This window comes from Oncorhynchus mykiss, chromosome 32, assembly GCF_013265735.2.
Source record: "Oncorhynchus mykiss isolate Arlee chromosome 32, USDA_OmykA_1.1, whole genome shotgun sequence".
Classification (NCBI taxonomy): domain Eukaryota; kingdom Metazoa; phylum Chordata; class Actinopteri; order Salmoniformes; family Salmonidae; genus Oncorhynchus; species Oncorhynchus mykiss.
Window position 1 is genome coordinate 41330244 of NC_050572.1, and position 23286 is coordinate 41353529.

The 23286-nt window shown below is 44.8% G+C and overlaps 1 protein-coding gene across 4 annotated transcripts in view; it reads left to right on the forward strand.

The window, feature by feature from the left end:
* The first annotated feature begins 858 nt into the window (after positions 1 to 858).
* Positions 859 to 23286, forward strand: part of LOC110496087 (nuclear factor of activated T-cells, cytoplasmic 1) — a 66387-nt gene continuing 43959 nt past the window's right edge. Inside the window, exons 1-7 of one of the 4 annotated variants that reach the window (XM_036971311.1) lie at positions 861 to 1297; positions 3533 to 3607; positions 3908 to 4949; positions 5147 to 5306; positions 15766 to 15968; positions 17076 to 17248; positions 17891 to 18031. In XM_036971311.1, coding sequence (XP_036827206.1) covers positions 4045 to 4949; positions 5147 to 5306; positions 15766 to 15968; positions 17076 to 17248; positions 17891 to 18031 — 1582 coding nt within the window. In that variant the 5' untranslated portion in view covers positions 861 to 1297; positions 3533 to 3607; positions 3908 to 4044. Of the gene's footprint in view, positions 1298 to 3532; positions 3608 to 3907; positions 4950 to 5146; positions 5307 to 15765; positions 15969 to 17075; positions 17249 to 17890; positions 18032 to 23286 lie in introns of all 4 variants that reach the window. The other 3 variants (XM_036971310.1, XM_036971313.1, XM_036971309.1) reach the window with 3 other exon arrangements.

Below are 23286 nucleotides of genomic sequence, written 5' to 3' on the forward strand. Positions count from 1 at the left end.
CCAAGGTATGAATACTGTTGTGTGCATGTTTTGTTGATCATCTGTGTAACTACTATTTTTTTGGTTCACAGACTTCACCCTATCTACACTGAATATAACAGGAAAGCTGTTTGATCACCATGCACCCCAAAAGTCATTCTGGCTATGGATTGGGAGAACATCAACACATTAACATCAACATGTCAGAGGATATACACATTGGACTTGGGGCTCTGCTGGGTGTTTACCTCAAATTTGGTTTTTAATTCTGCTTTGCCACTAAAATCATAATAAACACTGAAAACTAAAATAGTGTGTTATTGTTATGCATATTATTATTAATAATAATAGGGGAGGGGGGGACTCCCAGTCATGGGGGGTAGTAAAAATGTTCCCCAAAAGGTTCTTCAAAAGGTTAGGTTCTTTGAGGAGCTATTAAAAGGGATTATTTGAAGAACATATATGGGTCCCCCCACAGTTTCAATTTGAAGAACCCCTAAGGATACTCCAGGAAGCTTTAATCTTTAGATTATAATTTTTTTGTAAATATGATTTTTTTGATAGGCCTTAATGTGTTTGAACCCCAGGAAGAGTAATAGGGATCCCAAAAAATACAAATACAAATGGCATATCCATTATCTGATCTTCCTTCTCATGCTCTTTACATGTAAATATTGCATTTCATTTTCCACTAGCCTGCAGCGCTCTCTGAACAGCAACTGTCGCTGCCAGCTCAGCTAATCAACCACGTGTTGAAGTAGCTGAAAACCCAGTGAGTGGAGTGAATCTCAATTAAACGTATCTGCTGGTCAGACATGGAGATGCATCACTGTCCAATGGGCGGTGCGCTTGCGCTGAAGGTGATCCCGGGTTTATATTCGCCAAGGAGCTCTCTGCAACACATGCCCAGACCAGCTAGGATCCCCTTCCACAAAATCAATCAAGTATCACAAATCAGTCGCTCAAATAATATTTACTCTCCATGGGAATCACACATTGAATCCCGTCCCTGCGTTTTATTTCTTTACTCTATCCAATTGTATCCAAAAGTGTTTCACTCTGCAGATACGATTTGTATTTTTCTACGAGTCGCTTTTAAAATAATCTACATTCATTTTTTTCTTTCTCAATTAAACAGATTTGCCATAGTTTTGAAGTTTTGTTAAAATATAGCGAGAGCGCCTCAACATCATCATTAGAGTCCTAAAGCGAAGCTTTATGGCTATTGGATAACGCAGACCTGTGGCTGTCTTCAAAGTTCGATTTCGGACGTGCGGTTTCCTTGTCTGTAGGAAAAAAATGAAATCTGCTGAAGAGGGTGAGTAGGCTCTTCCTTTTACTTTTGAATGTCAGACTGCGTTTTAGAGTAATATTGCATTCATAAACGATAATTCCATCGACATGGATGATTTTGCGTGTTGGATAGCTGCCTGTCTTGTCTAGTGCTGCACTTTCTCTTCGGGTGTCTGTGAATGGGTTTCTCCTCTGTTTCGATGGCCTACTATTATAAATGTATGACAATGTAGAAGCCTACTGAATACTGAGATGATTATACGATATGTTAACAATAATGACAGCTTAATTTACCCGATCAAAAATATAAACGCAACATACTACAATTTCAAGTTATAGTTCATATAAGTAAATCAGTCAATTGGAATAAATTCATTAGGTCCTAATCTGTGGATATCACATGACTGACAATACATTCATGTGAATTGAAATTGAATTTAAAAAATAGGTAGGAGCATGGATCAGAAAACCAGTCAGTATCTGGTGTGAACCCCATTCGTGACACGTCTCTTTCACATAGAGTTGATCAGGCTGTTGATTGTGGCCTGTGGAATGTTCACCCACTCCTCTTCAATGGTTGTGCAAAGTTGCTGGACATTGTCAGGAACTGGAACACGCTGTAGTACTCGTCGAAACAGACCATCCCAAACATGTTCAATGGGTGATATGTCTGGTGAGAATGCAGGCCATGCTGAAACATGAGGTGATAGCGGTGGATAAATGGTACAACAATGGGCCTCCAGGATCTCGTTACGGTATCTCAGTGCATTCAAATTGCCGTCAATAAAATGCAATTGTGATTGTTGTCTGTAGCTCATTCCTGCCCATAACATAACCCCACCCCCACCATTGGGCACTCTTGATAACGTTGGCATCAGCAAATTGCTGGCCCACACGACCCCATACACGCTGTCTGCCATCTGCCCGGTACAGTTGAAACCGGGGTTCATCCCTGAAGAGCACACTTCTCCAGCTTGCCAGTGGCCACTGAAGGTGAACATTTGCCCACTGAAGTGGGTTAAGACACCGAACTGCAGTCAGGTCAATACCCTGGTGAGGACAACAAGCATGCAGATGAGCTTCCCTGAGACGGTTTCTGACAGTTTGTGTGGAAATTCTTTGATTGTGCTAACCCACTGTCATCAGCTGCCTGGGTGGCTGGTCTAAGATGATCCCGCAGGTGAAGAAGCTGGATGTGGAGGTCCTTGGCTGGCATGGTTACACGTGGTCTGCGGTTATGAGGCCGGTTGGACGAACTTGGCCAAATTTTCAAAAATTAAGTTGGAGGTGGTTTATGGTAAAGAAATTAACATAACATTATCTGACAAAAGCTCTGGTGGACATACCTGCAGTCAGCATGCCAATTGCACACTCCCTCAACATCTGTTGCATTGTGTTGTGAGACTGCACATTTTAGAGTGGTGTTTTGTTGTCCGTCCCCAACACAAGGTGTACCTGTGTAATGATCATGCTGTTTAATCAGATTCTTGACAATCATCACCTGTCAGATGGATGGATTACCTTGGCAAAGGAGAAATGCTCACTAACAGGGATGTAAATAAATGTGTGCACAATTTGAGCTAAGTAATATTTTTGTGTGTGAAAAAAAATCATGGATCTTTTATTTCAGCTCATGAAACATGGGACCAACACTTCACATGTTGCGTGTATATTTTTGTTCAGTATATATCCATGGTAGCTACTTACGTTATGAAATAATTATTTGGTTTCATCAAAAGGTTTATATAGTACCCATTAAAATTGTATGTATTGAGGGGAAAAATGGTTTATACTGTACATATTGGGGATATGTTTATATTGCCTTAAGGAATGATGAACTTTGAAACACATGGGTCTTTATTATGAGAGCTACATTACATTATGAGGCACCCCTCATATGAGTAGGGAGTGGTGGGTGTGGCAGCGGTGGCACAAAAAGCTCTCATTCAGGATGGTTTACTCAAATTGGTAATCCATGCCTCTGTCTTTTCTTGCATGAGTAAACATTTGAAGAGAAATTGACCCAAAATGTACAGTGTTTCAGTGTGTAAGTCTAGATTTAATACAATTCAGTCAGAGAGCGCACACAACTACCAGTGGTTCTCTATGCAATCCAGTAAGAATTGACATGGAAACATTGCAAAGCTGTGACACCACTGTGATGTTAAGGTTGTTACATTGTGATTATGTTGTGGGAGTCATGTGGTGGTGCACTGATGTCATGTCTTTATGGTTGCCTCAGTAGTCTCTTAATTCACAGCAGACAGGAGCTCTGGCGACTGCATGCTGTCTGAGACTGGACTGGTCTTAAGAGCTGACTAGTAAGATTACTCAGGTCCGTGTACCCTTAACCACCTCTTCCCCCATTCTCCTCTGTCTGTGCCACATGGGTAGTCAGTCTGGCTCTTATTCCCTCATACCCAGTAAGGGAGCTGGCATCTTGAACCTCCCCTGTTGGGTACAGATTGCACCTTTAGTCATGCAAACTAGCCATGTGGCACCCCATCATGAGCAACACCATCACAGCAGCTTTCTTTGTAATTAACTGGCAACTACAGTATGTTTTTCAGTGTGTGAGCCAATGAGAGTATTTATGGACCCTAATTCTAACTCATTCTATGTATTTGCTTTTCAGATGCATACAGCCACACCCCCAACACCAGTCTCTCCCTGGGCAAATCCTGCCTGCCCTCCCAGTACCACAGTCTCCATTCTGGCCCCACCATCTCAGTGTCCATCAGCCAGCCTCCCAGCTACAGTGCCCAGAACAACATGAGGACAGTGGGTTACTACTCATCCCCTAGCATCCATCCAACCGAGGCCCCGGTCCTCGAGAGCCCTCGTATTGAGATCACAGCCTATGGGCAGTTTCCTGAGGAGGAGGTGGAAGAGAGCAACAACCTTCCTGTACCTAAACAGGTCAACTCCATTGTGACCCTGACGTTGCCCAACGCAGATGGCTACCGTGACCCCAGCTGCCTCAGCCCGGCCAGCAGTGTGTCGTCACGCAGCTGTCACTCCGAGGCCTCGTCCTACGAGTCGGGCTTCTCCTACAACTACGAAAACTCACCCCAGAACTCGCCCTGGCAGTCGCCCTGCGTCTCTCCCAAGGGCTCCTTCTCTCTCGCCCTGCCGGGTGAAGCTTGCACCCATGCGGGCTCCCCACATAACTCCCCCTCTACCTCCCCCCTTTCTAGTGTCATGGATGACAGCTGGATGGGCCAGCGGGGCTCCAGGCCCAACTCCCCTTGTGGTGGGAAGAGAAAATACAGCTTCAACGGAACCACAACCTCCAAGTCCCTATACTCCCCCAACCACTCCCCTGGGCCTTCCCCTCACACCTCCCCACGCCTCAGTGTCACAGACGAGTCCTGGATGCCTAACAACACCAACCAGTACACCAACTCAGCCATAGTTGCAGCCATCAATGCTCTGACCACAGACGGTGTGGCAGACCTGGGTGAGGGCATCCCTCTGAAGGCCCGGAAGACCAGCCTGGAGCCTGGGGCAGTTTGCCTGAAGGTCGAGCCTGGACGAGAGGATCTCAGCCCTGGGGAGCTTTGTCAGGATGAGTACTCCTCCTCCTGCCTGCCCTTAAAGAAGGAGAACTACTGTGGGGGGTTACTGGATGTGCCATCGCACCCATACTCATGGTCCAAGCTAAAGCAATATGTGAGGTAAGCTGAAGAAGACTTTGCCTGACTGAAATAATATTCATTATAAGGTTGACAGCTCCAGACAGCTAATGTTTATTGAGGTCAATATAAGTCAATTCAGAAATATCCATTATGAGGAAACATCCCAGCAAAGCACTGACAATCTACAGTTGTGTCTTGTTACATAGCAAACTTTAAATGTACCTTCTCCATCTTAGCCCATCTCTGCCAGCCCTTGACTGGCAGCTGCCATCCAGCTCCGGGCCATACAGCTTGCAGATCGAGGTGCAGCCCAAATCTCACCACCGTGCCCACTACGAGACTGAAGGGAGCAGAGGGGCAGTCAAGGCTCTGGCAGGAGGACACCCTGTGGTGCAGGTCTGCTATCCTCCTTATACTAACTGTACTGTAAACTAGAGTAGTCTACATGTAATACCATTAGCCCTATCACTTCTCGGGTTTACCATTTTCTCCAACTTATTTATACGATTACTTTCTCTCCAACTTATATCTCCAGCCCTTACATAGGTTAGTGGGTATGTGTTTTTTACATTTAAAAAAAATTATTACAAGTCTATAATGTTATTCGAAAGACGTCATAGTTCTGAATGAAATACCATAGGTATGCTATTAGACAGACCAGTCTGCTCAGTCAGTTCCTGTCCAGACGAGGGTGACTCAAACTTTTCCATTATGTCTCAAGTGCAGGCAGACAGTTGCAAAGCGAGGTAATGTGACCAGTAAAGCTTAGTCATGAGATTAAACCACAGTGACTTTGGTGGTCGAATCAGAAGTATTGAGTAATAGTAATTATTGGACTACAAGGCCGGTCTTCCCAATCATTTCACCACATCACTGACATGACTTCAACTTCTGAATAAACCACCGAATCTACTGTGAGAAGGGAAAGTAAGTCATCAAAGGTGTCTGCAGGCAAAGTTAGAATGTGTAGAGTGGTATCTACACAGTTGAACATCTCTCATATTCTTGTGCGGTGACACCCCAACGTTTGCGACCACCTTGAGATTCCAACCAGTAGGCTACAGTGGGGCTGAATGGGAACCTGGGTGACGTAGCTAGCTAAGTATATTGAACAATCCCATGTGTCTAAACACCAGCATGCACATCTCTGCTGGGTAGTTTTTCTCTGTGGTTAGGTGCTAATGTTTTAATGACATGGGGTCTAGGTTACTCTCATCATGAAATGGAGAGTGTGCTCTTTTGAAAACCTCCACCTCCCTCCTCTTCCCTCCCTCCCCCAGCTTCTGACCAAACACACAGACTTCCCTTTGTTTAGGAAAGTTCCCGTCTGTAATGCTGACATCATCCACAGTGGCGTCCTATGGAGACAGCCTGACGAGGCCAGGCTCAAACCACACGTTTCTGGCAGCCTGATGGAGATGTTAGAGGAAACCTCAGACAAGGCCGCTCAATCTCCCTACACTCTTAGAAAAAATGGTTCCAAAAGGGTTCTTCAGCTGTCCCCATTAGGATAACACTTTTTGGTTGCAGGTAGAACCGTTTTATGTTCCATATAGAATCCACTATGGAAAGGGTTTTTACTTGGAACCCAAACGGGTTCAGCGAGCACAGCTTTCTGTTCTTTTCGAATGCCACGGCTGCTGCTGCAAGTCACATGCGCCATTTCGCAGATGGCAGACAGAGTAATGCTCTTTTTATGGTGAAAATCATTAAGTGATGTAAAATATAGTGAGTGAAAATATCTAGAACTGGCCAAAGATAATACTGTAAATGAGGATGTGTATTGTGTAACCATCCCTTGGAGCTGGAGGGGTGGAGAGAGAAATAGAGGGTTGCCCTCTTCCCTCTCTCCTTATTTTCCTCCCTCTCTGGTGCCATGAGCGGCCAGTCTTGACATTCCTCTAGTGGGTGATAATACGATCGAGGGAGGGGAGACTGCACTGCCAGTGCCAAAACGATCTACCTCTAACTCCATCACACACTCCCTACAGCCTAAATAAACAGCATTGCTAGGCAGCAACCCATTTCCGTACACAAATATACAGAGCGTTTGCAGGCTCTTAACTTTCAAAGGGATGACATGTTTTGCTTATTGCTTTCCCAACCTAATCCTAGTTAGCGACCCTCTCCACATCCTCCAGTGATGGAGGTTTTAGGAAGGTCCATAGCTCCCTATAACATGTGGTGGTTGCAGAATCAAGGACCCCTGGAGCCCTGCTGTGATGGAGAAGCACCTGAATGCTCACACAGACAAGCCGGTTCTCATTTCCGGGCCTCTACCAACAATAGGTAATGGAACACACATTTTCCGGCAAGATAGAACTGCCAAAGGGGGCAGAGTTCTGTCTTACTATCCAGGTCTGTGCCCAAACAATTCAAGCTTCTACTTTTAAAAAGCCACCTTTCCAGAAACAAGTCTCTAACCATTGCCGCTTGCTATAGACCACCTTCTGCCCCCAGTTGTGCCCTGGACACCATATGTGAATTGATTGCCCCCCATCCATCTTCAGAGCTCATGCTGTTAGGTGACCTAAACTGAACCTACCAGGTACAACCCCAAATCTGTAAACACAGGCACCCCCATAGATATCATCCTAACCAACCTGCCCTACAAACACACCTTTGCTGTCTTTAACCAGGATCTCAGCAATCATTGCCTCATTGCTTGTGTCCGTAATGGGTCTGCGGTCAAACGACCACCCCTCATCACTGTCAAATGCTCCCTAAAACACAACAGAGAGCAGGCCTTTCTAATCGACCTGGCCCGGGTATCCTGGAAGGATATTGACCTTATTCCCTCAGTAGAGGATGCCTGGTTATTCTTTAAAAGTGCTTTCCTCACAATCTTAAATAGGCATGCCCCATTCAAATTTAGAACCAGGAACAGATACAGCCCGTGGTTCATTCCAGACCTGACTGCCCTTGACCGGCACAAAATCATCCTGTGGCGTACTGCATTAACATCGAATAACCCCCTCGATATGAAACTTTTCAGGGAAGTTAGGAATCAACATACACAGGCAGTTAGGAAAGGGAAGGCTAGCTTTTTCAAACAGAAATTTGCATCTTGCAGCACAAACTCCAAAAAGTTCTGGGACACTGTAAAGTCCATGGAGAATGAGAGCACCTCCTCCCAGCTGCTCACTGCACTGAGGCTAGGAAACACTGTCACCACCGATAACGCATTTTTCTATGAATGAACATACTTTCCACCTGGCCACCCCTGCCCTGGTCAACAGCCCTGCACCCCCCACAGCAACTTGCCCAAGCCCCCCCCATTTCTCCTTCACCCCAATCCAAATAGCTGATGTTCTGAAAGAGCTGCAAATTCTGGATCGCTACAAATCAGCAGGGCTAGAGAATCTGGACCCTCTCTTTCTAAAATTATCAGCCAAAATTGTTGCAACCCCTATTACTACCCTGTTCAACCTCATTTTTTTTTTGGATCACCTGAGATCCCCAAAGATTGGAAAGCTGCCGCAGTCATCCCCTCTTCAAAGGGGGAGACACTCTAGACCCAGACTTCCACAGACCTATATATATCCTACCCTGCCTTTCTAAGGTCTTCGAAAGCCAAGTTAACAAACAGATCACTGACCATTTTGAATCCCACCGTACCTTCTCCGCTATGCCATCTGTTTTCTGAGCTGGTCAGCCACTCTCAAGGTCCAAAACGATATCATAACCTCCATTGATCATCGATAAGAGACAGCACTGTGCAGCTGTATTCATAGACCTGGCCAAGGCTTTTTCGACTCTGTCAATCACCACATTCTTATCAGCAGACTCAACAGCCTTGGTCACTCAAATGACTGCCTCGCCTGGTTCACCAACTACTTATCAGACAGAGTTCAGTGTGACAAAATCGAAGGGCCTGTTGTCTTGACCTCTGGCAGTCTCTATGGGGGTGCCACAGGGTTAAATTCTCGGGTTGACACTTTTCGCTGTATACATCAATGATGTCACTCTTGCTGCTGGTGATTCTTTGTCCAACTCTACGCAGACGATACCATTCTGTACACCTCTGGCCCTTCTTTGGACACTGTGTTCTCCAGGCGATCTTCAATGCCATACGACGCTCCTTCCATGACCTCCAACTGCTCTTAAATGCAAGTAAAACTAAATGCATGCTCTTCAACCGATCGCTACCAGCACCTGCCCGTCCGTCCAGCATCACTACTCTGGACAGTTCTGACTTAGGTATTTATAGATGTCCACATATTCTGTCTGGTTAGACTGTAAACTCTCCTTCCAGACACATTACACATCTCCAATCCATAGTTAAATCTAGATTAGGCTTCCTATTTTGCAAAAAAAGCATCCTTCCCTCATGCTGCCAAACATACCCTTGTAAAACTGACTATCCTACCGATCCTTGACTTTGGCGATGTCATTTACAAAATAGCCTCCAACACTCTACTCAGCAAATTGCATGCAGTCTATCACCGTGCCATCTTTTTTTTGTCACCAAAGCCCCATCACTGCCCACCACTGCGACCTGTATGCTCTCGTTGGCTGGCCCCCGCTTCATATTCGTCACCAAACCCACTGGCTCCAGGTCATCTATAAGTCTTTGCTAGGTAAAGCCCCGCCTTATCTCAGCTCACTGGTCACCATAGCAGCACCCACCCGTAGCACGCGCTCCAGCAGGTAAATTTCACTGGTCACCCCCAAAGCCATTTCCTCCTTTGGCCACCTTTCCTTCCAGTTCTCTGCAGCCAATGACTAGAACGAATTGCAAAAATCACTGAAGCTGGAGACTCATATCTCCGTCACTAACTATAAGCATCAGCTGACAGAGAAGCTCACAGGTCACTGCACCTGTACATAGCCCATCTGCAAATAGCCCATCCAACTACCTCATCCCAATACTGTTTTTTTTAAATTTTTTTCTCCTTTGCACCCAGTATCTCTACTTGCACATTCATCTTCTGCACATCTATCACTCCAGTGTTTAATTGCAACATTTGACTTATATCGCCACTATGGCTTTTTTATTGCCTTACCTCCCTTTATCTTACCTCCTTTGCACACACTGTGTGTATATATATTTTTTTTACCTATTATGTTATTGAGTATGTTTTTTTTATTCCATGTGTAACTCTGTGTGTTTGTCGCTTTGCTTTATCTTGGCCAGGTCGCAGTTGTTAATGAGAACCTGTTCTCAACTAGCCTACCTTGTTAAATAAAGGTGAAATAAAAAATGAAATAAATATGGATACCCCCGCTGTTTTCAAATCAGGTAGAGGGCTTGGGCTATCACGTATAAACAAACAATTTTTTATGTCAAAGATCAACCTTCTTGATATCTGGGTGCATGAGCTTGGCTAAATAGCTCGATTTCGGATAAGGACATTGACATTGCTGATTACAACATCTTCAGGTGTGACTGACTGAACATCGGTGGCTATATATATGTGTATATGTGAAACGAACCCAACAAAAAAAGAAACATCCTCTCACTCTCAATTGCGTTTATTTTCAGCAAACTTGTGTATGAACATAAGATTCATCAACTGCGACATAAACTGAACAAGTTCCACAGACCTGTGACTAACACAAATGGGATAATGTGTCCATGAACAAAGGGGGGAGCAAAATCAAAAGTAAGTCAGTATCAGGTGTGGCCACCAGCTGCATTAAGTACTGCAGTGCATCTCCTCCTCCTGGACTGCACCGGATTTGCCCGTTCTTGCTGTGAGATGTTAACCCAGTCTTCCACCAAGGCACCTGCAAGTTCCCAGACATTTCTGTGGCGAATGGCCCTAGCCGTCACCCTCCGATCAAGCAGGTCCCAGACGTGCTCAATGGGATTGAGATCCGGGCTCTTTGCTGGCCATGGCAGAACACTGACATTCCTGTCTTGCAGGAAATCACGCACATAATGAGCAGTATGGCTGGTGGCATTGTCATGCTGGAAGGTCATGTCAGGATGAGCCTGCAGGAATGGTACCACTTGAGGGAGAAGGATGTGCTCCCAAACAGCTTACAGACTGTAGGCAACAGCGTTGATATTGCCTGAAATGATGGACCCTCCACCTCCAAATTGATCCCGCTCCAGAGTACAGGCCTCGGTGTAATGCTCATTCCTTTGACAATAAACTAATCTGACATTTCACCCCTGGTGAGACAAAACGGTGACTCGTCAGAGAAGAGCACTTTTTGCCAGTCCTGTCTGTTCCAGCGACGGTGGGTTTGTGCCCCTAGGTGACTTTGTGGCCGTTGATGTCTGGTGAGGACCTGCCTTATCACAGGCCTACAAGCCCTCAGTCCAGCCTCTCAGCCTGTTCCGGACAGTCTGAGCACTGATGGAAGGATTGTGCATTCCTGGTGTAACTCGGGCAGTGGTTGTTGCCATCCTGTACCTGTCCCGCAGGTGTGATGTTTGGATGTACCGATCCTGTTCAGGTGTTGTTACACGTGGTCTGCTCTGCGAGGACGATCGGCTGTCCATCCTGTCTCTCTATAACGCGGTCTTAAGCGTCTCACAGTACGGACATTGCAATTTATTGCCCTGGCCACATCTGCAGTCCTTATGCCTCCTTGCAGCATTCCTAAGGCACGTTCACGCAGATGAGCAGGGACCCAGGGTATCTTTTGATGTTTTTCAGAGTCACTTAGTGTCCTAAGTTTTCATAACTGTTACCTTAATTGCCTACAGTCTGTAAGCTGTTTGTGTCTTAACGACCGTTCCAATGTGCATGTTCATTAATTGTTTATAGCTCATTGAACACGCATGGGAAACCAGGGTTTAAACCCTCTTACAATGAACATCTGAAGTTATTTGGAGTTTTACTAATTATATTTGAAGGACAGGGTCCTGGACAAGGGACCTTTCATTTTTTCTGAGGTTATATAGACACCCATGGGGGGGGGTGGAATATGTGAAAGCAACACTTGTGGCATCACGTTCTCTAAATATCACCCTCCCAATTTTTTGGTTGTGCTTTTGGTTATAGAGTGCTTACATAAAGTATTCATACCTATGGACTTTGTTGTATTTCAGCCTGAATTCAAAATTGATCCGTTTCACCTGTCTTTGTGCTTGTCTCCACCCACCTCCAGGTGTTGCCCATCTTCCTAATTATCCCCAGTGTATTTATACCTGTGTTCTCTGTCTGTTGCCAGTTCATTTTGTTCATCAAGGCTACCAGTATTTTTCCCCTTGCTCCCGTCTTTGTTCTAGTTCCTGTTTTCAAGGTTTTGACAATTCTGCCTACCCTGAGTGTGCCTGCCGTTTCTGTACTTGTCACACCACCCTGGATTATTGACTTGTGCCTTCCCTGACCCCGAGACTGCCTGCCGTTCTGTACCTTTTGGACTCCCTTTTGGACTTTTGTCTGCCCACTGTTCTAGTAAATAACTTTTGTTACTTTGACACTCTCTGCATCTGGGTCTTCCCTAATATTTGAAATATAGACACACTATCTCATAATGACAAAGTAAATACATTTTTTTTTTGAAATCCTTGCATATTTTTTGTAAATGAAGTACATAACTATCTAATTTATGTAAGTATTCACAACCCTAGAAACACCTTTGGCAGCAATTAGAGCTGTGCGAATTTCTGGTTAAGTCTCTGAGCTTTGCACAATATTTGCACATTATTCTTTTAACAATTCTTCAAGCTCTGTGAAGTTGGTTGTTGATCATTGCTAGACATCCATTTTCAAGGCTTACCATAGCTTTTCAAGACGATTTGTCAGAACTGTAACTGAAAATGTACTACACCAGCTCCGACCCTCATCGGATATGGCAGGGCTTGCAAACAATTAGACTACAAAGGGAAGCACAGCCACGAGCTGCCCAGTGACACAAGCCTACCAGACGAGCAAAATTACTTCTATGCTTGCTTTGTGAGGCAAGTAACAATGAAACATGCATGAGAGCATCAGCTGTTCCGGACAACTGTGTGATCACGCTCTCCGCAGCAGATGTGAGTAAGACCTTTAAACAGGTCAACATTCACAAGGCCGCAGGGTCAGACAGATTTCTAGGACGTGTACTCCAAGCATGAGCTGACCATCTGGCAAGTGTCTTCACTGTCCTTTTCAACCACTCCCTGTCTGAGTTTGTAATACCAACATGTTTCAATCAGACCACCATAGTCCCTGTGCCCAAGAACACTAAGGTAACCTGCCTGAATGATGACCGACCTATAGCACTCATGTCTGTAGCAATGAAGTGCTTTGAAAGGCTGGTCATGGCTCACATCAGCAGCATCATCCCGGATTCCCTAGACCCATTCCAATTTGCGTACCGCCCAAACTGATCCACAGATGATGCAATCTCTATTGCGCTCCACACTGCCCTTTCACACCTGGACAAAGGGGACATCTATGTGAGAATGCTATTCATTGACAACAGCTCAGCGTTCAACACCATAGTGCCCTCAAAGCTCATCACTTAGCTAAGGACCCTGGACTAAACACCTCCCTCTGCAGCTGGACCCTGGACTTCTTGACGGGCAGCCCCCAGGGGGCAAGGGTAGGTAACAACACATCCGCCACGCTGATCCTCAACACGGGGGCCCCTCGGGTGCGTGCTCAGTCCCCTCCTGTACTCCCTGTTCACTCATGACTGCATAGCCAGGCACGACTCCAACACCATCATTAAGTTTGCCGATGACACAACCGTGGTAGGCCTGATCACCGACAATGACGAGACAGCCTATAGGGAGGAGCGGACAACAACCTCTCCCTCAACATGATCAAGACAAAGGAGATGATTGTGCACAACAGGAAAAGGAGGACCGAGCACGCCCCCATTATCATTGGCGGGGCTATAGGGGAGCAGGTTGAGAGCTTCAAGTTCTCTGGCGTCCACATCGCCAACAAACTAACATGGTCCAAGCCGATCAAGACAGTCTTGAAGAGGGCACGACAAAACCTATTTGGTGTGGGTCCTCAGATCCTCAATAGGTTCTACAGCTGCTCCATCGAGCGCATCCTGATGGGTTGCATCACATCCTAGTATGGCAACTGCTCAGCCGTCCGACCGCAAGGCAGTACTGAGGGTAATGCGTACGGGCCCATTACATCACCGGGGCCAAGCTTCCTGCCTTCCAGGACCTCTATACCAGACTGTGTCAGAGGAAGGCCCTAAAAATTGTCAAGGACTCCAGCCACCTTAGTCATAGACTGTTCTCTCTGCTACCGCAAGGCAAGCGGTACCGGAGTGCCAGTCTAGGTCCAAGAGGCTTCTAAACAGCTTCTACCACCAAGCCATAAGACTCCTGAACATCTAATAACATTGCTACCCCAGACTATTTGCATTGCCCCCCCTCACCCCTTTTACGCTGCTGCTACTCTGTTTATTATCTATGCATAGTCACTTTTACTCTAACTACATGTACATATCACCTCAATTACCTCGACTAACCAGTGCCCCACACTTTGACTCTGTACTTGTACCCCCTGTATATAGCCTCACTGTTATTTTACTGCTGCTCTTTAATTATTTGTTACTTTTATTTCGTACTTAACCAACAATGCAGTTAAAAAAAATGTTTAACCTCTTGAACCTCTGGGCGCAGTATTTCATTTTTGGATGAAAAACGCTCCCGTTTTAAGCGCAATATTTTGTCACGAAAAGATGGGCTTTACTTACAGTAAGCATTTCACTGTGAGGTCTACTACACTTGTTGTATTTGTGACGAATATGACGAATAAAATGTGTGACAAATAAAATGTGATTTGATTTTGATTAGTATTTTTGTAGACTGGCTGTATTGATACACCATTCAAAGTGTAATTAACTTCACCATGCTCAAGGATGATTTTGCGGGGCTTATTGACTCATGGCATGTCAGCTTTTTTAAATGATTTGTTAAAATTTCTTAACATAATTCCACTGAGACATTAAGGTGGTATTGTGTGTTGGCCAGTGAGACAACATGTCAATTTAATACATTTTACATGGTTTTTCCCCTCTTAAATTGCTTGTAAATATTGTGTGCTTTTATTGCGGTGTAATTGTAATATTGTGAATTTGTATGATTCTATGCAGGGCTCCTTTGAAAAAGAGGCCTTGGTCTCCATGGGATTCCCTGTTTTAAATACATTTAAATAGAATAAAGTAAATAATGAAATGAATGAATAATTAAATAAATAAAAGTAGCCCTCTATTTCCTATATACAGTAGTGCACTACTTTATTTTATTTAACCTTTATTTACCTAGACAAGTCAGTTAAGAACTAATTCTTATTTACAATGACGGCCTACCCTGGCCAAACCCGGACAACACTGGGCCAATTGTGCACCGCCCTATGGGACTCCCGATCACGGCCGGTTGTGATACAGCTCGGGATCGAAACAGGGCCTATAGTGACGCCTCTAGCACTGAGATGCAGTGCCTTAGACCACTGTGCCACTTGGGAGCCTAAAAGGGCTCTGGTCAAAAGAAGTGCACTATGTAGGGAATAGGATTCCATTTGGGACGTAAGCGTAACCTTTAGTACACTGTAACCCAGGCTTAGTCCTGTCAGTGAAATACCAGGGTTGTTTGTCTCAGCTGGTTAACTAGCTCTTGGGCAGACAGTGGGACCCTGGTGATGGAGATACTTACTGTAAGATCATGCTGTGCCTCAGCCCATCAATACAGACGGGAACTGATATTAATGGAGGAAATCTGTGAATGGGTTGTTGGCCTTGGATAAAGATTCCTCAGAAAAAATGTCAACTGTGTTTGAAAGGTATTTCTGGGTTTTTTAACCCGTTGTCAACAGTTTGTGTGTGTGTGTGTGTGGGGATACTTCGTTTTTGACTAGACATAAGTACTGGAGGAACAAATTCCTATCAACCATTGTTGATTGGCAATACATTTTTTAAATGTAATTATATGTCTTCCTTCCAGCTCCACGGCTACATGGAGACCAAGCCCCTGATCTTGCAGCTATTCATTGGCACGGCAGACGATCGTCTCTTGCGGCCCCATGCCTTCTACCAGGTCCACCGCATCACTGGCAAGACTGTCTCCACCCCCAGCCATGAGACCCTGCAGTCTAACACCAAGGTGCTGGAGATTCCACTGCTGCCCGAGAACAACATGCGCGCCATGTGAGTACTGTGTGTGTGTGTATTTCTTTAGCCTTTGTCTGTTTTTTTGTTGTGCAGTCAGTTAGACATTTAAGCTCCTCCTCAAGCAACTCAAATGATGAGTGAACATCTGTAGAGTTTTGGCCATGACGGCTGATCAGTACCAGCTGGATAGTGTGTGTGTGTGTGTAAGGCACCAATGCTGACATCTTAATTTGACTCAATTAGAGATCCATTCAACATGTGACAGCCCTCTTCCAATGTTTTTGTTACCAATGAGCAAATACACTCAAAAGCCAAACACTCTTTTTCTCCTGAGATTTGCATTGTGTTGATCCCTTGGCACAGCTGACTGAGACTTTATCTGTGTCCCAAATGGCATCCTAGTCCCTATATAGTGCACTACTTTTGACCAGAGCCTGGAGAGAGGGCTAACCAGCTGGGAATCCTTAGCCTCAAAACCTGATTGCCTCACCAGCGGCACATCCCCCAGTGTCTGACAAAGACATTTCGGGAGTGTTCAGTTAGTGAAACAATTGACATTAACTCCTTTATAAGCAATGCAGCGTCGAGGAGCACAGCCATGGAAAAACTTTGGTTGGAAAGGCTAATGCCATAAAAGTCTGACATGTTAGAAGTGAGTGCACAGCATAGATGGTAGGGGGTGAGAAATTAGATATTTATAAAGTCTGACGAAGACTCTGTAAAAAGCATAGTTACAGCCAATAGGTTGGCTGGTAGAGCCGTAGAGGGATCAAGGCTAGACCAGTATCCCATGGGTGTTCTCTTTTGGTCCATTTAAAAAGCTATTTATGAAACTAACATTCACAGCATTTGAGCTGCTGGATGGTTGGGATTAGACCTGTAAGCAGTAGTTGAGTACACAGGAAACCTTTCATTGGGGATACGTGTGATAATCTTCTGCTGAAATACTGTTGTCTGATGACTAGTCATTCTATACTGAAATCCCTTTGTGGTGCTAGAGAGAACTTAATAAGCTGAGTGTCTATGTATGTGGTAACTGTCACAGGGATAATGATTTGAGATCTCAATAATGATGGTGTCTATCGAATGTGTTTGTCTATGAGCCTCTCTAAGGTTTAACTAAGTTTCTTCTGTTTAATGTAGAATTGACTGCTCCGGCATCCTGAAACTTCGCAACTCGGACATCGAGCTGCGGAAGGGCGAGACAGACATCGGGCGTAAAAACACACGTGTGAGGATGGTGTTCCGGGTTCACATCAACCAGTCCACAGGTAGAACATTGTCCCTGCAGACTGCAACCAACCCCATGGAGTGCTGTGAGTACACCTTCACTATCAGGCGTGGGGGTGGTTTAACATGGCAGATCATTTTGACTTTGGTAGATAAGCACACATTGCACCAAAGCGCTAGATAGAAATCTGAGCAGATCTGCTAATTTAATGGGTTTCTGGCTGGAATCACACCACAAAGATCAAGTGCTATGAGGAAAATGAGCAATGTGGTTAAACCATGATCTCAGCTCTTAAGAATAGATCATTGTTGGTCGCTGATACACTGCCACAAAACTGTTATTGACCAAGCCTCTTTTTTTTCATTGTCAGAAACATTCTTTGCCAGATCTATTTTTCATTTGTAAACATCTGAGTTTTATTAAAGAATATCACACACTTTACGGCGGTTGACGTTAACCAGGAGGTGATAGCCAAGAATGATATTTTGTAAAAACAATAATTTGAGAAAATTATACAATAACAAATACTGAATGGATCCATTCCCTCACCGTTAGGTCAGAGGAATAATATGTCTCTAGAGCTAATGGCTCTTGGCATTGTTAGTGGTGAGGATTCTTTAAGAGTTGTCAAGCTCGTGAAAATGACTTTGTCTGGATGGTCGGGGCTGAAGGGAGAGTGGGTTTGTAATGATTCTGTAGTGAAGACAGTGCTGTCCCCCTCCTGCAGCCCAGAGATCAGCCCAGGAGTTGCCCCTAGTGGATAAGCAGACTCTGCAGACGTGCCCTGCTGCTGGGGGAGAGAAGATGCTCCTCAGCGGACACAACTTCCAGCACGACTCCAAAGTGGTGTTCATGGAGAAAGCCCAAGGTAGGAGCTGAAGCCAGAGCTGGAGCTGGATGCAGATGTGTGTGGCTTAGTGTACATATTTATGTGCGTGTGTGTGTTTGGTTTTACTATCCTTGTGGGGCCCAGAAGTCCTCACAAGGATAGTAAAACAAGGAAAAAGGCTATTTTAGGCTTAGGGATTCAATTTAGGGTTACAATTACGGTTAGAGCTAGATTCAGGTTAAGGGTTAGGGAAAATAGGATTTTGAATCAATTATTTTGATCCCCACAAGGATAGGAAAACGAGTGTGTGGGTGTGTGTGTTTGTGCTCTAACTTTCTCTCCCTCTTTGCCCCCCTGGGTTTGAGAAACCCCAGGGCTACTCCCTCCCTCCACTTCCCCAGCCATCAAAATATCCCCCATCCTGCCAGAGTGCCACATGTGGTGCACATTAATGCGCTGTATTTTTAACCCAGCAGATTTACATTTGCAGAAGTTTCCATTGCCTGTTCAGAATAGGAATGGATCACAAATGCACTATGTGCCATGTAGGCTGCTGTGCTGTCCCTCACAGTTCAGTATTTGTTTCCTCTCTTCTCTCTAAGCCCTCTCAGTTGGGAAGGAGGGAGGAACTGCTCCCAGATGTTGATGCTTAGGGTTTACTAACAGCAATTTCCTTGATTAGCTTTAGAAAAGCAACATGAGGTATGGTTTGGGCCAAGGTTGTGCAATGTAAACACATCTGATCATATGGTTCATGAGTCACTCAGATCAGAGGGGAACCTGTTGCCATTGTGTGAGGAGAGGAATTCTACGTGGGTTGGGTGGGGGCTCAAGCACCATTATCATACAATAGTAGTGTGAGAGCTATGCTATATCTCTTTCTACATCTCTTGATTTCTCCTAATCTCTATTGCTATCAATTTATGTATGTGAAATTCTAATTATTTTCAATATTTACCTTGCCCATAATTCTAGATAACTCTCTTTTTGGTTTATAGTTTTGTGTGGCGCAGCGGTCTAAGACACTGCGTCTCAGTCCAAGAGGTGTCACACTGCAGTCCCTGGTTCGAATCCAGGCTGCATCACATCTGTCCATGTTTGGGAGTCCCATGGGGCGGTGCACAACTTGGCCCATTGTTGTCCTGGTTTGTTCGGGGTAGGCCGTCATTATAAATAAGAATTTGTTCTTAACTGACTTGCCTAGTTAAATAAAGGTTAAATGTAAAAAAATATATATTTTTAAATTTGTGTCAGTTTGAAGAAGATCAGTAGCCCCCTCAGATCTGTTGAAGCTAAGAAGACTGTCTTTAGGTCCTGGCGCAGCTTCTGGGGTGGTGTTGATGCTCCCATGGAAACACCCTTCAGCCAGCCTTAAGAAATGACGGAGCAATTTCTGCCTAGTGCATCTTTAATTGTAATGTTTTTTTTATTATTGTTTTGTCCATGCCAAGGCCGAGGTCTAAAAACGGTTTAACAATCCTTCTCATAAATCTTGAATAGGGGATTCTGTTGCCACAGAAGGTTTACCCATTTTACCAATGGATAATTTTCCAAAAAACAACTCCCAGATTTTTGAGGCTCCTACACTTGAGAATAACTAGACTATATCGTGTGGGTCATGTGTGCAAGTGTGTGTGTATAACTTTGTGTATGTCAGTACGCATGTGTGTGCACACATTCGTGTGTGTGTGTGTGTGTGTGTGTGTGTACACAGGGGTAAGAGAGTGTTGTACTCAGTGACTCATAGCCTCCAACACTCTACTCAGCAAACTGGATGTAGTCTATCACAGTGCCATCCGTTTTGTCACCAAAGCCCCATATACTACCCACCACTGCGACCTGTATGCTCTCGTTGGCTGGCCCTCACTACATATTCGTCGCCAAACACACTGGCTCCAGGTCATCTATAAGTCTTTGCTAGATAAAGCCCGGCCTTATCTCAGCTCACTGGTCACCCCAAAATAAAAAAAAAACTCATACAGGAGGAATCCCTGTGTCCCTGTAGTGATGTACACTGACATTCACCTGCTTCTCAGAACCAGTCCAGCCCCATAAGCAGCACCTCATTATGACGACATAGTCCTGCCTCAGATCTCCTGTCCAGTTTGTTGCAGCACAGTTAGAGGGAGCAGAGAGAACATCAATGCAGTTGTCACCCGTGGTTACAGTGTAGAGCAGTGATGTTCAATGTTGGCATTCGTGGGGGAACTGCTGTGGGGTCGCCAATTAAATTATATCTTTTTTATTTTGGGGGGGAGAGGAAACAAAAAAATGAGGAGTACCGATTATGGTATGGGACAATATACAAATGTTTTTGAGAAAGATCATTTGACAAAGAAAAATGTATTGAGTAAATGTATTCAGATACAAATTCAATGAATTTAAAGTTTTGTTTGACTGATTTAAGGTTGTGCCATTAGATTTGGGTTGGGGTGGGGTCACAATAAATTCTTAGGGAAAAAATGGGGTCCTCTCTGAAAAAGTTTGAATACCGCTGGTGTAGAGCATGGAGATCCTTATAGGAGATTACACTACAGCCCTTAGATCTCCCAGACATCAGGCTGTAATCTGAAACTGCCTCAATCTGACCTTGCTTTCCATTCTCTCCAGCCTCAGCCTGCCCAGTGATGGGCTCTTTGATAAACCTCAGTACGTCTTAGAGAAATTATGAATCGCTTAGCCGTCACTTTGTCAAGGTTTTGCCCCTGAATTTGTTTTCAAATTGATGTTGGCGGCTGAAGTTTGTTGACTCCAAACACAACATTTATGTAAAGGTGTGAAAAATTGAGATTGCTTTTGTTTGGATTTGGATCTCCAGACCAACATTGATAGATTAAGGTTAGTCATCATTTGCACTTCTGACATTTTAATAAGTCATGCAGAATATTATCCTTCAAAATGGTAAAACCTTTTTTTTTTAAGCATGTGGAGTTGTGTGTCAAGTTGTGCTTGTGTTCACATTACAGTAAGACTATCTGCATGGTGTGTGTCTGTCTGCACATAAATTCCCAGACACCATGAGTTAAGGCTGAGCGAGAGTGAGAGCAAAGGAGCTTTTGAAGGAATCCTCCTAGCAGAAAAGAGACGTGGATAGAAAGTCCCTTTATAAAAAAAGAGTGCTTTCACATCTGGGACTGGCTGGCTGCCTAGTTTACTGTAGGCAGGCTAGCAGTAACCATGGATAATTTGTCACTGTGTCAGAGTCAGACACCCACAGACCTCCAGTTTCACCAGTTTCCCCTGCCTGAACCGACCGACTACTTTGTGACCCATGACCCAAAGTTCACCGTCTCCCTATGAGTCAGAGCCAATGAGGAGAGTCAGTCCAACCAGGTACTGTACAGACCTAGACAGGCCTGGTTGTTCTTGGCCAGAGGTGTCTATTATGTCTACAGTATGATTGAGGACCTCCAAATAGAATTTTGTGAGAATTATCAAACTTCAAGAACCTTGCCAGGTGGTGTCTGGAATTACCCAAGAAAATTATAGATAACCATCCGTCTATAGAGGGGAAATCTGAAAGTGCCCGAGGAGGCTGAAAGTGGAGTGAATCGTGTTTCTTTCGACAGAGATTAATTGTATTTTTTTTGGTTAGCGGTTTAAGGGGTCTTTCTCCGAGTAACAGTTAGCCGTGGGAGGGGTGCTCTACTCTGTTACATGACTGGTCAGTGCTTCTGGATCCAATTCATTGCATTTACAAAATAATGACTTTAACTTTGAAACCGTTCAGCAGTTTGGCCGGCCTCGAAAATTTCGGAGAACTGTGGCTGTTTTCATAAACAAATCAATTACGTGCACATGAACAGGGAGTTTACATTTTATAAATTACAGCGTACTGTTCATAAAAACATATTTGAGGAAAACCAGAAAACTGATGATGGCACAGAGTGTAAAGTGATATATTGTAATGTAAACTCAGCAAAAAATGAAACGTCATTTTTTCAGGACCCTGTCTTTCCTGTCTTTCAAAGATAATTGGTAAAAATCCAAATATCTTCACAGATCTTCATTGTAAACACTGTTTCCCATTCTTGTTCAATGAACCATAAACAATTAATGAACATGCACATGTGGAACGGTCGTTATGACACTAACAGCTTACAGACGGTAGGCAATTAAGATCAATGTTATGAAAACTTAGGACACTAAAGAGGCCTTTCTACTTACTGAACAACACCAAAAGAAGGAACACCAGGGTCCCTACTCATCTGCGTGAATGTGCCCTAGGCATGCTGCAAGGAGACATAAGAACTGCAGATGTGGCCAGGGCAATAAATTGCACTGTGAGACGCCTAAGACAGCGCTACAGGGAGAGAGGGTGATCATCTTCGCAGTGGCAGACCACGTGTAACAACACCTGAACAGGATTGGTACATCCGAACATCACACCTGCGAGACAGGTACAGGATGGAAACAACAACTGCCCGAGTTAGACCAGAGAGGCTGGACTGAGGTCTTGTAGGCCTGTTGTAAGGCAGGTCCTCACCAGATATCACCGGCAACAATGTCGCCTATGGGCACAAACCCACCGTCGCTGGACCAGACATGACTGCCAAAATGTGCTCTTCACTGATGAGTCACGGTTTTGTCTCACCATGGGTGATGATCAGATTTGTGTTTATCGTTGAAGGAATGACCGTTACACTGAGGCCTGTACTCTGGAGCGGGAACGATTTGGAGTTGGAGGGTCCATCATGGTCTGGGGTGGTGTGTCACAGCATCATCGGACTGAACTTGTTGTCATTGCAGGCAATATCAACGCTGTGCGTTACAGGGAACACATCCTTCTCCCTCATGTGGTACCCTTCCTGCAGGCTCATCATGACATGACCCTCCAGCATGACAATGCCACCAGCCTTACTGCTCATTATGTGCGTCATTTCCTGCAAGACAGGAATGTCAGTGTTCTGCCATGGCCAGCGAAGAGGCTGGATCTCAATCACATTGAGCACGTCTGGAACCTGTTGGATCGGAGGGTGAGGGCTAGGGCCATTCCCCCCAGAAATGTCCGGGAACTTGCAGGTGCCTTGGTGGAAGAGTGGGGAGATCTCACAGCAAGATCTGGCAAATCCGGTGCAGTCTATGAGGAGGAGATTCACTGCAGTACTTAATGCAGCTGGTGGCCACACCTGATACTGATTACTTTTGATTTTGAACCCCCCCCCCCACCCCCCCCCCCCCCTTTGTTCATTGACACATTATTCAATTTCTGTTAGTCACATGTCTGTGGAACTTGTTCAGTTTGTCTCAGTTGTTGAATCTTGTTATGTTCATACAAATATTTACACGTTAAG